This window comes from Vicia villosa, unplaced genomic scaffold (genome assembly GCF_029867415.1).
Source record: "Vicia villosa cultivar HV-30 ecotype Madison, WI unplaced genomic scaffold, Vvil1.0 ctg.000010F_1_1, whole genome shotgun sequence".
Taxonomy (NCBI): Eukaryota; Viridiplantae; Streptophyta; class Magnoliopsida; order Fabales; family Fabaceae; genus Vicia; species Vicia villosa.
The window spans coordinates 859,694-874,724 of NW_026704940.1; the positions used below are offsets into that span (position 1 = coordinate 859,694).

Genomic DNA, 15,031 nt, shown 5'->3' on the forward strand with positions numbered 1-15,031 from the left:
ATACTCGTTGATTTTATCCGAGTTGGAGCCCTTCTTTCATTTGCGATGCAAAGAACTCATTTGTTCTCATGCTCAAGATCAATGGTTGAGTATTTTTCTCCGACGACGATAAAGTGTTTATTCGTTTTTAAAAAAGTTTTCCCTTTTAAGCGGAACTACATTAGCTCTGACTTCTCCATTGCACCGAGGAGGTATGTAGGCACAAGGCTTAATGTTTTGCCGAGCTTATTTTAAAAATAAAACAAACCGTTTTTTAGCACACACGACACAAATTTTCAAAAAGGTTCCTGTGGAGTACCATAGATATGAGGGGTGCTTAAAACCTTCCCCTTGTATAAACAACACCCGTACCTAAGATCTCTTCTTTTTGTTTTAAAAACAAACTTTGGGTTTTATTCGTTCTTTTCCCTTTTCCTTTGGAAATAATAAAGCGCGGTGGCGACTTTCACTGAAATATTGAGTCGAGTCAATATAATGGCTTCGATCTCAGATTTTCCCCGCTACACGAAGTATCTAATATTTTTCCTTAAGGAGAGAAATACATAACCGCTTACATAGTTGGGGAAATTTTGTGTTTTAAGAAAAATGAAAGAACAATGTCACAGTCGACGTAACCCCCCCCCCCCCCCCCCCCATTACTCCTACCAGTGCTAAAAAAAATTAAGAAATGCCCATTTCAGTGGATGTAATTGGGAAAGTGATGATCAACAAATGATTTAAAGGTTAATAGCTATTTACCCCTGCCATATGGGGCCTTTACGAAAAACCCCCTTGTAAAAAAAAGTCAAATGGATGACCCTAAAATTTGGAAAAAGTCACTTTTAAAACCTTCCCCAGGCCAAGTCACCCAAAAGGCTGATGTGTCAATGTTTTTCTGATTTTTCCTTTTTTTTTTTAAATGCCACATGTGTTTAGTCAGTTTTGTTTGGATATTTTACCCACACTACAACAAAATGGTGAAACCACCATTTCTTCACCTCAAAACAACCATCATCATCTCAGAAACTCAAATACCACTTTTTCCATCTCCAAACATAAACTATAACAGTCTGTTTCTCTCTCAATCATGAGCCACCACCAGACCTCTCAAACATCATCAAACCACCCTTACTGCAAAATTAACAACCACACAAAAAACATAATACCATCTTCTTCTTCATTACACATTCCATGAAAATCAGCATCTTCCCCTCTGCACACCCTTAACACTCGCTTCATTTCGAATCACACTCCAAAGACCAAACATCAAACACCTTCCCTGCAAGCTATAACTGGCAAAATTAGAAAAAAAATTGAAGATGCAGAGATTCACAGCTTTGCTCGCTCTAGTCTCATCCTCAAGCTTTCTCAGCTCAACCAGATTACGCCGAACAATACGAAGACGAAGAACAGGTCGCAAGAGGGGGAAAAGGTGAAAATACTTGAGGTTTTGTTTCGTGTTTGGTTCAAATCTGAACTGAGATGAGAGGACTGAAGAGAGATGAACGAGTAGGCTTGGAAGAGGAGGGATGGGACCGTCACGGTTACGGTGGTCGCATTTCAAATCAGAGTTGGTGAGGAGTAGAAGTTTCCGCCATAGTGATAAGTGCCAAAATGTTGTTATTTTGAGTATATAATTGTGGCACTTATCGATTCTATTCATTCCGTTTTTGTAATAAAATCCCCACTTTTGTGTATATATTCACATTATTTAGTTTTTATATGTTTTATATACCGTTTAATAGTTTTTCCTTTGTTTTTATAGGTATTCATGCTTATTGGAGCCTCGAGGAATAAAGTGTCGAAGGCACGACTCCGATTGCGCGATTTTGGATCAAATAAGCAAGTTTTGTGCAGAGAGCGCCGCTGAGCGGCGTGTAAGCGCGCTTTCCAGGGGCGAACCAAATTTCCCTGGCCGCTAAGCGGCAGCTCTGGCCGCTAAGCGAAGGCCTGTTTACTGTTCTTGATATTTTTGTAATACGTGTAGTCCGCTAAGCGAGATTTGGCCGCTAAGCGGCCGTAGCAGAAAATGTGTTTATATTCTTTCATTTGAACCATTTTAGGGTTATGGTTTTGGAGAGTTTTAGTTCCAACTCCATCATTTTCATTCTTAGAGTAGGATTAGCTTAGAAAACAACACCGGGTCATGCACTTGGAAGATCGGAGGTGGATTTCTCATCAACCGGAGCTGACAACCCGCGAGATGTTTGGTTTATCTCTTCTCTATTCTTTGTGTATTTCTTTTGTGTTGGGTTTGTTTGTATAGTTACTCGAATCTTATGTATATTTACCGATTATAATGTTATATTTAACTTGCTTTATAAATCTGTGTTAATATTGTTCTGGATTTTTGCTCTGTGCTGGAGATTTGAGTTGCTTTAGAGATAAACTGCTTGAATCTTTATCTAGGATGATATTCTGTTGGTTCTGAACTCTAGAGATAGATTTAGAGCTAGCATTCACCGATTGTATCTGTTCTTAATGCTTTCGTGTTTGAGCGGCGCGCAAGAGATCGCCGACGCGAGAATACGGATGTTCTCGCAACTTCGCGTTAGAGATAACCTTAGTTGTGAGATGATCTCGTTTGTGCTCCAGAGATGGACGCTTATGTGAGAGATACGTGATGACATAGATGAGTATCGTAGGTTGAGTATAATGGGTTGGTAAGTGTATGTTTGTGAAGAGTGAATATATTTACATTCCTGATAAGTTATTTCTCTTCTAAGAATGTGTTTATTCTTTTACTGTCTATATCTTTGTTTACTTTTTGCTTATCAAACCCAAGCTCAAAATCATAGAAACTGTTGAATGGCATTCCACCATCTCTGTGGACGATAATTCCCGGATCAATATTTCCAAATCTTTTTTGTTGCTTGCCCTATACTGCATTCAACAAAATGGCGCCGTTGCCGGGGATGGTTGTTTGAATTGCATCGCAATAGCTTTCGTGGTTTTCAGCTTTGTATATAACGTATATATTGTATATGTTTACTTGTATATTTCCACTTGTACATGTTTACTTGTTTATGTTCACCAATTTAGCTTACTTGTTTATAATTACATATAATTATACTTTTGTATATAACATATATATTTTTATAGTTTCACTTGTATATGTTTACTTGTTTATATTCACCAACTTTACCTTTTTGTATGATAATAATTGTATTTGTTCCATACTTGTACATATGTGTTTGTTTGTGTATATAGTTGTACACTTTCGTTTTTATGTTTGTTTAATAATTGTATATATTGTACTCGTAATGTTTGTTGAGTGTTTTGGTTAGGAAACTTTCTTTAGGCTTGTGCGGTGAGACGTCACCATGGCATGACGGAAGGAGGCTACTTTCCAAACACCAAAACAATAAAGGCGTCGAGCTAACGACGTAAAACAAGCGCTTGTTGGGAGGCACCCCAACGGTTGTAAATATTGTTTATATTTCTGTTTATGAGGTATTTAGGTGAAGTGGAGGAAAATTGGAACAGCTATTTCTGTTCTGATTTTTCTGGTTTTTCTGTCATCCGCTAAGCGAGCCTAGCTCCGCTAAGCGATGACAGCAAAATTTTGTTTTCCTGCTCTATACCAGTGGGGTTCCCATTCCACTTGGTTCACTCATTTTTCCCACTTTCACCAAGGCTATTTAGTAGTAGATACTAGTTTTATTTTTCTAATTCTTTTATTGGTTGTTTGTACTCAAATTTTGTTCGGTAATTCGAAGATTTTTGAGGTGATTTTCCAAAGCTTGAGTGTTTCCACTTGCGGATGTATGGTAGGATATTGTTTTTGAAGTTGTATCATTCAAGGTACTCATTTATCGCTTTCTATAGCATAACATGTTTAGGAAACTTTTCATTTGTACAATTACCATACCATTCATTCTTTTGCATTACTTGCTTATTGATTGAATCACTTTAGTTCCCAAACCATAAATGTGAGGAAGCTTTCCATTGTTCATATATGCTGGAGGCCACAATCTTTGTTTTAACTGGATTTTATTATGCTTAATCTTTTGTTTATGTTGATTTTATGAAAGCATGAAAAGGATCAAGGCATTTTGTTTCATTTTGAGCACAACTACCATAACTAAATAGTCAATTCACCTTGTGAGTGTGTGATCATTTGTTAACCCTTTTGAGCTTTTTTTTTTGTCAATGTCCATGTTGTTTTTGCTAAATGCTTATCTTTGAGTGTTTAGTTCTCATTTTTGCATGGATGATTGATTCTTTGTTTTCTTGAACCCTCAACCATGATTTTTGTTATGAATTTTTACCTTGCCTTAGAAAGTAGGGAGTATTCACATGATGATGTGGTTGAATTCAAGTTGGGGAGAAAAATGATTGTGCACTTATTTGGTTATTGCTATGAGGTTGAAAAGAAAGAAAAAAATGTGAAAAGAAAAGAAAAAGAAAAAAAAAGGAGAAAAAGTTTTGAAAAAGAAAAAGAAAAGAGAAGTGAATAATTGTGCTAATAAGTATTGTGATTGGTTTGAGAAACTTGTGGTTAAGGAAGAAGTTTAATCGAGATTTTGTTGCTTAGAATTTTGTGGATTGATCACTCCCTTAGGTTTAGGCAAGTTTTTGTTTCGATTAGCCTTAGGACATATCCCTTGTTTGTTAACCAAGCCACATTACAACCTTGAAAAGTCCTTGTGATTCTTGCTTTTGTATCTTCAATGTAATTTTTGGATGAATGTATAATTTAATCTTTTGTTTGCAAGATTGTTGGATGAGTGTTAAAAGTCCTTCACCTTTGTGTGTTCTTCATCCATTGATGAATTTTTGCTAGGTGTGATTCATGAAGTGAGCATGTATTGTGTTAGAATGTTTTGTATGCTTTTTGTACTTAGGATTCGTTTCGTTTACATGTTGTCGTTGTAGGATAGTGGTAAGTACTTACTTTGTTTATACGTTTTTGTATTGAACCATACATTTGTTTTTGGTTTTCAAAACTTGTTGATTCACAATTCTTTGGTTTATTACTTTCAATTCTTTGATTTATTTGACATTGTTTGAGGACAAACAAAGTTTTAAGTTGGGGAGAGTTTGATAAGTGCCAAAATGTTGTTATTTTGAGTATATAATTGTGGCACTTATCGATTCTATTCATTCCGTTTTTGTAATAAAATCCCCACTTTTGTGTATATATTCACATTATTTAGTTTTTATATGTTTTATATACCGTTTAATAGTTTTTCCTTTGTTTTTATAGGTATTCATGCTTATTGGAGCCTCGAGGAATAAAGTGTCGAAGGCACGACTCCGATTGCGCGATTTTGGATCAAATAAGCAAGTTTTGTGCAGAGAGCGCCGCTGAGCGGCGTGTAAGCGCGCTTTCCAGGGGCGAACCAAATTTCCCTGGCCGCTAAGCGGCAGCTCTGGCCGCTAAGCGGAGGCCTGTTTACTGTTCTTGATATTTTTGTAATACGTGTAGTCCGCTAAGCGAGATTTGGCCGCTAAGCGGCCGTAGCAGAAAATGTGTTTATATTCTTTCATTTGAACCATTTTAGGGTTATGGTTTTGGAGAGTTTTAGTTCCAACTCCATCATTTTCATTCTTAGAGTAGGATTAGCTTAGAAAACAACACCGGGTCATGCACTTGGAAGATCGGAGGTGGATTTCTCATCAACCGGAGCTGACAACCCGCGAGATGTTTGGTTTATCTCTTCTCTATTCTTTGTGTATTTCTTTTGTGTTGGGTTTGTTTGTATAGTTACTCGAATCTTATGTATATTTACCGATTATAATGTTATATTTAACTTGCTTTATAAATCTGTGTTGATATTGTTCTGGATTTTTGCTCTGTGCTGGAGATTTGAGTTGCTTTAGAGATAAACTGCTTGAATCTTTATCTAGGATGATATTCTGTTGGTTCTGAACTCTAGAGATAGATTTAGAGCTAGCATTCACCGATTGTATCTGTTCTTAATGCTTTCGTGTTTGAGCGGCGCGCAAGAGATCGCTGACGCGAGAATACGGATGTTCTCGCAACTTCGCGTTAGAGATAACCTTAGTTGTGAGATGATCTCGTTTGTGCTCCAGAGATGGACGCTTATGTGAGAGATACGTGATGACATAGATGAGTATCGTAGGTTGAGTATAATGGGTTGGTAAGTGTATGTTTGTGAAGAGTGAATATATTTACATTCCTGATAAGTTATTTCTCTTCTAAGAATGTGTTTATTCTTTTACTGTCTATATCTTTGTTTACTTTTTGCTTATCAAACCCAAGCTCAAAATCATAGAAACTGTTGAATGGCATTCCACCATCTCTGTGGACGATAATTCCCGGATCAATATTTCCAAATCTTTTTTGTTGCTTGCCCTATACTGCATTCAACACATAGCTCCAGGGAGGGGAAGACCGTCGTTGCGTCGTGTGTTGATGAAAATGAATTTGGCGCCATTTGTTCCGAAGAGGGAGAAGACGAAGAACGTGATACTTGTCATCCCGAATCCTTTTTCCATTTTGATTAAGTTAGTATATTAAATCTAAATTATGCATTATCAAGAAACTGGGTTAGGTAGATTTAGGGTTTAGGTTGAACAACGACGAGGGGAAGGAAAGGTAAGTGAATAGTTTTTTGGGATTAGATTTTGATTCAAACGTGAGGGTAAAAATGTCCAAGAAAAACTAACTAAACACATGTGGCATTTAAAAAATGGAAAAATCAGGAAAACATTGACATATTAGCATTTTGGGCGACTTGGCCTGGGAAAGGTTTTAAGAGTGACTTTTTCCAAAATTTAGGGTCATCCATGTGACTTTTTTTTACAGGGGTTTTTCGCAAAGGCCCCATATGGCAGAGGGTAAATAGCTATTAACCTATTATTTAATACACTAACTTCAAATTCATTGAAAGATAGGCGATATCCTATAAGGGAGAATAAGCGTTCATGAAAAGGGATGACACGCCCATCATATTGGAAACTTACCCTCTAATCTCTATTAGAGAGAAACACTCCCAGTTAGTTGAAGGACCAACGTCAATCAAAGCAAAAACATATTCACGAATAATAGCAAAAACAGTCTCCTGTATATCTAGATCTATCTAGTTGCCTGAAATATCCTTACAGGCCTTCTTTGTCAACGTTGACACAATCTCCATGATTAAAATATGTTTTAAATAAAAATTAATGCATGTCGAATGTAGCAAGCAAGCAAGCTCAAACATTGTTTCCTTAGAAGAAAACACCAACAACGGAGAAACTTTCCCAAGAAAGAAGATAAGAGATAAAACACTCCCTATCTTAGAAACCGTAGAAAAATTAAACAAGAGAAAATGGATAATGTGGAACTTTGGGACTCAAAAGAAGGACCAATCTTGCATGCAAGATTAGTGCCAACAAATAAAGTTATTTGAACTTAATCGAATGCTAGAACAAGAGCGCCATCAGAGAAGAATGATAAAGGAATGGGAAAAACACTTTTGCAGGTCGTTAATAGTAGAAAAGGTAAAAATGACGCTTCAAAACCCTTTAAACCTTGTTCGAACATTTAGGATAGTACGATTCATTGTGCACCATCAATAGTTGAGATTTCCTTCAAAATTGTCAACAAAAAAACACATAATTACTCTAAAGAATAATCATCATCATTTCTGAGTAGGGTATAAAGACATGGTATTTAATCCCAACGAAACGTTACCTCTAACTAGAAAGGCATTTAATGCGCCTATACCCAAGAACAACAATGTCCTATTGAGAGATTCCACGCCCATGAATTTCATGGTCGAATAAAAATATGCGTCACAAATCTCGCTCTACAAAGAAGAAACAAGGGCTTGGAGACAACTATTCTAGTTGGTCTGCAAGGTATAGAAGACAAAAGTTCAATAACAAAGCAGCAGAGCACATAATGCAAAACAAGTAGACTCTTTCTTTCCACTGACTTAGCAGTGTTAGAAAAAAATTTAAATCAAATGGTTTGAGGCTAGAACCGTGAACGAAATCACTTTTCTTATAAGTATTTCAAGCACTCTTAAATTTTTTAGAGTTGGAACGTAAGAATATCCAAGATATTCTGCCTTTTACCGAGGTTGCGCAAGACTGACAAAAACTCGAATGTAGCGATGAGTGTCTGGAATTTTGGTGGAGATGATAGGCTTTTCTGATGTGTTTTTCTGAATCTGGAATGCATAATTTAAAGGCCAAACCTTTATTGTTTCATAAGTTTGCGACCCTTGATGAAACACACACTTTCAACAACATTTTTGCTAAGTGTTTGCATTGTTTCGTCTAAAGCAGCACTTTTCAAATGTTGCATTATTTTGTCTACGGCAAAATATTTCAAAGGTTGTATTGTTTCGCATTCTGCAACGCTTCACGAATTATTGCCTATTTCATAATTCAAAATACAAACTGTCTACTGCAACAATTCACGAAGTGTTGCCTATTTTCAAGTTCAAAATACAAACTTTACATGCATATTTTCTTGTCATTTTAGAACACACTCATGGTGATTAAATATTAATACTTTACAACCGACAATCCATCCACGAGTATCATGCTAACCGTCCAAATTAATGTGACGCTGACTGCATCCCATGTCGTGCCTCTCACGTTCATTTCTCAACCGTTTCTCCTATTTAAAAAGCAAAATGGGTCATTCCTCATGTATTTAAATCCTTTCTCATACAAACACCACTTTTCACTTTCATACGAACTTGTGCATTGAAATGCTAACTTCGGAGATCAACTCCCACTTCACCGTATCGAAAGCTTAAAACCATTGCAACAAACTTTGCATCTTCACTATCGAATTAACTCTAATTCCACTCCGAAACATTAAGAAACAGAATTTTCCAACCAAACAGATCACTTTTTTAATTCTTTTCCTACCAATAAGACTAAGTATTTAAGTGTATTCTAAAAATTGACATTGTACCACTAATTTCACATTGATTTACGCCTATATTTTACCGCTAATAGAAAATTTATTTAACTAGATAAGTTTTTTTTACTGAACTTAACTAGATAAGTTGTTGACAGAAATTCAAGTTGAAGAAGATAATTTACAATTTTAATTTAAAAATTTAATCCAATCAAAAACTATTTGGTGGGTGGAATGCGAAAGAAGTGGTACACACAAACGAGAGGAATTCTTGCATGGAAACAACCATAAATCAATATTCTTAAAAACAACTAATAAGAATGTGGAAAAAATTTAATTTCTTTAATTTTAATTTTTTTTTTATTTGAATTTATAGGGTGGTTGTGATTATGAAAGAAAAAATTATATAATTATCTTTTAATTAATTAAAATTTTGTGATTAATTATATGTAAAAGAATTTCTTATGTTCTGTGTCTAACTAAGAATTTTCCCATGTAGAATACAAAATGAAGGTAAAATGTCAAGAAAGTAATGCCTATCCACTCAAAAACATCCACGTAGGACCCTACCCAATCATAATTCCCTCGTGATCAAACGCTCTTAAATTCCTTCCTCAAACCTCCACCTTCAATCCAAGCCGTCTGTTAGTAGTTGTTGTCCATTGTATTCATCATCTCTATTATTAACTATACATGTTTCTTGATTGTCCCTTCTAACTTAAACAACATGTTCTTCCATGTCCTTCATCTGATAGACAGTCACGCCGTGTGGAGTGGACCCACATCTTTAAACATTGTTCTGTCAATAGTTGATTGGTCGGTGACGATGCGCGTATGACAGACTACGGTCGGTTTTTTATCCTCCACACGACAATAAGAGATGTGTTACTATAAATTTGATGAGATACCTATCTTTCTTCCTATCTCATTCCATATTCTCTCTCACATTCATTCTCTAAGAAATTCATAACATAGCAGTAAATTATCAAGAAATGGAAAGCTATATTGAAACAGATTTGATTGTTAATCACAAAGACACCGAGTTAAGGTTGGGATTACCGGGAAATGATGAACAAGATAAACATTCATGCAATATTGGATCGGTTGTTAGAAGCAACAAGAGGTCTTTTTCACGAGAAACAAGTGTTGAAGAGTCTTCCATCTGCAATGCTTCTAGTTCCTCAACTACAAGTGATCATGACCAAAGCAGTGTTCAACCTTCAAAGTAAGTAGTGAATAATATATTGATTTGGATAATTAAACTTTTGTTGAATTTTAAGATTATATAATTAATGAATGAAAATTTGATGGATATTGCAGGGTGCAAGTAGTTGGATGGCCACCAGTTAGATCGTTTAGGAAGAACAGTTTACAACAAAAGAAAATGGAAGATGGAAGTGGAATGTACGTGAAAGTGAGCATGGCTGGTGCACCTTACTTGAGAAAGATAGATCTTAATGTTTACAAAAGCTATTCAGAACTTCTCAAAGCTTTGGAAAATTTGTTCAAGTGCACATTTGGTAAGAACCATGCAGTATAACAAACAATTATCAGTTGCTCAATTTTTCTCTATTTTTTAGTATCATTAATATTAACTTGTGGTTAATCAAACAGGTGAGCATTCAGGTGAACATGCCCCTACTTATGAGGACAAGGATGGTGATTGGATGCTGGTTGGAGATGTTCCTTGGAAGTAAGTTACATTAGTTAAATCAACTTCTTTTAATTTTTATTATATGCTCCATGGACTAAATTAATTAATATTTATGTATTTGTATAATTGCAGCATGTTCTTATACTCATGCAAAAGGCTGAAGATAGTGAAAAGATCATAGGCAAAGAGGTTGGCATGTCTATGACCATTCAGAATTAACACAAGCAAAACTCATGGATGAATCTCCTAAGGCATGCATGAAGATTAGATTTAAATGTAGACGATGAGTTTTTTTTAATCTGAAATCTCAATCCAACATTCATAGTGCTCTAGTCGCATGAATAGCGTAACTATACAGAATCCAAATTTGAGTTCTATAAAGATGGCTTTGAGTTTCGTTTTTTAAATTCAAGTTTGCTAGAAACTTCAAAAGTCAATGCTATTTTTTCATTTAGGTTAGTGCAAAGTAGAGAAAAACTAAAGAATAAGTGAATGAATGTATTGTATTGATTAAAAGAATGTATTATATAGAAGTGAAGAGTACCAAATTGAACCTAACCAACATCAATTAATGTTAATTACCTTAACTGACTCACTAACTAATACTAACTATCTTAATATTAAGAAAATTTCTTTAGCCACCTCCCTATGAGGGTGACCCCCAGCGAAAATCCCAAAATATCCCTGCTTCGGAAATGAATTTCCGAAGCGCTTTTTTTTTAAAAAATTTCCACAATTCGGAAGTGCATCTCCGAAAACACCTCATGGGGGGTGTCTTCGGAGATGAACTTCCGAAAACACCTCATGGGGGTGAATTCTGAAATGAACTTCCGAATTATGCAGAAATTGTTTTTTTTTTTTATGTTTTTTCTTAAACTGTCTCGCATTTTAATTAAACGCAAACGCCAAATAAAAATAAGCAACAGATAAACTGAAAATACTAAGATGATAAATCCAATCCAAAAACACTGTGCGAAAGATAAAATCCGAAATCAAAACAAAACAAAACAAAGACACGTTATTCTGCCCGACGAGCGTTACAAAATACACATCAAACAAAACAAAAACACGTTATTCTTCCCGACGAGCGAACTCCTCCGAATGAAGATAATTATACCAATCCTCATCCCACTCAGTCTCAGAACCATCAGCGTTGATCACGCCTGAAGACTGAGCCTGCACGTCCGAGCAATGGACCCCAAGGGGACGAGAAGCAGAACCAGTCAAAACCTTCTTCTTCTCCTTCACCTCCTTCACCTCCTTCTTTGAAGAACCCTTTCTTCCCTTAGCGCCACCCATTCCTACGTAAAAATGAAGAAAGAAAGGTCCATGAGACCTCCTTTTATAAAAGAAGAAAGGGGACAAAAACGCTTGGGAAACAGACAAGTCATTAAAGAACAAAGACGTTGGAAACCAGCGACACGCCGTCAAAGAAGTCAGAACGCATGCACACAAACTTCAAAGAAACAGGCACAATAAACAAAGGCGTTAAAAATAAAGTACTTGCAAATTAAAACGGACACTCCCTACCCTCTCTAGCCGACGCAGGCTTGGTCTCCCTTCCCTGTCTGATGCGTGCTGGTTGGTTGTCTGACATGTTCCTGTAAACAATTGAAATCGATTAATATGCGAGACAAAATAAAAAACAAAAAAAATTTGAACTTATGATACATTTCGGAAGTTCATTTCCGAAAACTAGGATGGAGGTGTTTTCGGAAATGAACTTCCGAAACACCCCTGCGATGGAGTTTTCTGCAACTTCCATGGCAGACCCCTAAACCAAACTTCAAACCAAATCAAAATGCTTCTAAACAACCTAAATACTACTAACAACCTAACCATATATCATTTATGCAATTAAAACCCTAAATAACATGCATTTGAATAATGAATCTAAAAATTTCAAAACTTACAAAGTGTTAGGATTGAGGGCTTTTGAATGTTGTTTAGCAGTGTGATTGGAGCCTTGATGCAGCCTTGGAATTCTGTTTGCACAAATTTTCGCCCTTGCTTGTTTTTGATTTGAGTTAGGGTAAATGAATGGGGGAGGGGGAGTGTTTTAATAAATCTGCAGAACGCGCAGTATTTCGGAAGTTCACTTCCGAAATGCTGTTTTCGGAAATGAACTTCCGAAATAAGACAATTTTTTCAAAAAAAAAGACGCTTTCGGAGATATCTCCGAAAACGCCTTTTTCTTGCATTTCGGAAATGAACTTCCGAAGTCAAGGGTAGTTTGGGTTTTTCACCAGAGGTGGACTAGAAGGTTGGGAGGTCTATAGAGAAATTTCCAATATTAATTACCTCAATTACATCTATCGTCCTTAATAAAGTAACTTGAACTACAAGAAAATAGCTTGAATTAAAACAAAGTAAACATCATCCCTTTGTTCAAGTTATCTAGAGATACCCATCATTCTTCTTATAAAAATTTTCAAAAGTGTCAATCTTGACGATTTTAGTAAATAAGTCAGTTAATTGTATTTCAGTTGAGTAACAGACCACCTTCGACACTTTCTTGTTGACTTATTCTCTAAGAAACTGAAATCTTACGTTCGTGTGCTTACACATTCTATGTAGAAAAGATTTCTTGCCAAATCAATTATTTCAAATGCCATCGTTTATTTCTTGAACTTTACAATTTCAACTATGTTGTTGTCTATGATAAACAAATCATCCACATAAAGTCTTGTTCAACTTAAATATCAGTTATTCCTTACCTTTGATTTCAAAGTCCGAAGGTTGTTTCACATACATAATTTCCTCCAAAAGTCCATTCAAAAATACATAATTCACATCCAAGTGAAATAGAGGTTAACTAATTCCGTATAAGATAGCCACAGTCATCCTTACAGTCTCAAGCCTTGTAAATGGTGAGCGCACTTCGGGTCTTTGCTAGTGGTGACTAACTGACTATAACGCCAATCTTTGATTATCCTTTTTTCACAGTTTGACCAACACTTAATAAATTGCATAGCCTACCTAAGACATAACACTTCTTCAATTATTTCCGTTTTTTCATCTTCCTTCATGATAGTAGTATTTTATTTTCCATTCCTTCATTGTTAAGGTTCTATGGTATGCCAGCTTCACTTTAGTTGAATAGTTTGTATCCAAATCTCTCAACCAATCTTTATGTCATGTCATATGATTAGAGCAACCAGTATACAATAACCATTCTTCTTTTTGCTATGATTTTTGATGAACCTTTCTCATGCTTTTGAAGATTCAGGTTTGTCATCAGTTCTTGTCCATTCTTTATAACTTCTTCTACTTCATTTCTTCCAACTATTCTTTCTTTCTTAACTTGAGCCAACAATGTATATTCAACATTCTTTTATCTTCTCTTTGATTCACTTTAAGCTCTCGGTCTTCCGGTGTTCCTTGTAACTCTTCTATCTTTAAGTTTCTCAAATCTTTGTGTCCTTAATTGTCACTAATGTCGTCTCAGTGTGTGCAAAACCTGAGTTGTCAAAGCAACCAATCTTGAAAAATAGTATGCAACAAGTTCATTTTCTTTCATTTACAACATTTCATATTGGTTTATCAGTTATTTGAGTCGCACTTTCTTGATTGATGTTGGCTCATTAAAAACTTTTATACTCTTAATTGATGTTTATATTTTCCTAACATAAATACATACTGATTTTGCTGAATGTAGATCAAAAGGGATAACCGTTATTGAACCTGAGGTAAATTATACAACTATCCCAATGGATTCAACTATTTTACTTTGTTGATTATCTTTTACTGTTGTAGCCGGTAAGCACGACCCTGTACATTTTCGTAACAGAAGTCCAAGCAATCAATTTCAAACACTGACATTTGATTTCCAACATTTTGACCAGTTCCATATAAATATATTTATGATGTAGACACAACACATGATTTGTCTAGTAGACCAAACCATCTTTTTCTGTTTATTATTATATGTAGGGGTGGCAAAACGGGCCGGGGCCCGCCGGGCCGCCCGCGCACCCGCCAAAAACTGGCGGGTTGGGATTTTAGGCTCGTCGCTCGCCAAAGCCCGCCCCGCCAAAACCCGCCGCCCGCCATACCCGCCCCGCCAAAGTCCGCCGCTCGCCAAAACCCGCTCCTCCTCCAAAACTCACTTTTTTTAGTTAATTCTAGTAATTGCAATTCTTGATGGTTTATTTTATACATTTATTTATAAATATATGTAATATTTTTTAGAGTAAATTTGTTAAAAAATTACTTTTATAAAAAATTGTTTTAAAAAATAAGTGAAAAGTTTAATTAAAAGGTAAAGAAAACATATTAATCTATTAGAAAAATATAAATAAAATTAGGCGGGTAAGCCCGCCGCCCGCCAACCCGCCATCTTGGCGGGGCGGACATGATTTTGATGCCCATTTTACTTGGCAGGCATGCCCGCCCCGCTCGTTTTTTGGCGGGCATAAGGCGGGGCGGGCGGCGGGCGGGACGGGCGGCCCGTTTTGCCACCCTTATATGCAACATGCATACACCCATATACTACTTCGTGGACATATGCACACCACTATCAATTAATTGCCATCTCTATCAAAAAGGGGAGAATTCCTTCCAAACTT

The 15,031-nt window shown here is 36.0% G+C and overlaps 1 protein-coding gene across 1 annotated transcript; it reads left to right on the forward strand.

Annotated features, from left to right (window-relative positions):
- Positions 1-9,747: 9,747 nt before the first annotated feature.
- On the forward strand, positions 9,748-11,170 carry LOC131621583 (auxin-induced protein 22E-like). Its single transcript, XM_058892624.1, has 4 exons — positions 9,748-10,034; positions 10,130-10,329; positions 10,424-10,502; positions 10,596-11,170. The coding sequence occupies exons 1-4, from the start codon at positions 9,802-9,804 to the stop codon at positions 10,642-10,644; spliced, it is 561 nt and encodes a 186-aa protein (XP_058748607.1). The 5' UTR covers positions 9,748-9,801; the 3' UTR covers positions 10,645-11,170.
- The last annotated feature ends 3,861 nt before the right edge of the window (positions 11,171-15,031 follow it).

What these genes read in the sequence shown, in the direction of transcription:
- LOC131621583 (XM_058892624.1), top strand. Translation starts at nt 9,802, where the DNA reads ATGGAAAGCTATATTGAAACAGATTTGATTGTTAATCACAAAGACACC. An exon ending in TTTGTTCAAGTGCACATTTG is followed by an intron (nt 10,330 to 10,423) that starts GTAAGAACCATG and finishes TTAATCAAACAG; the next exon opens with GTGAGCATTCAGGTGAACAT. An exon ending in GTTGGAGATGTTCCTTGGAA is followed by an intron (nt 10,503 to 10,595) that starts GTAAGTTACATT and finishes GTATAATTGCAG; the next exon opens with CATGTTCTTATACTCATGCA.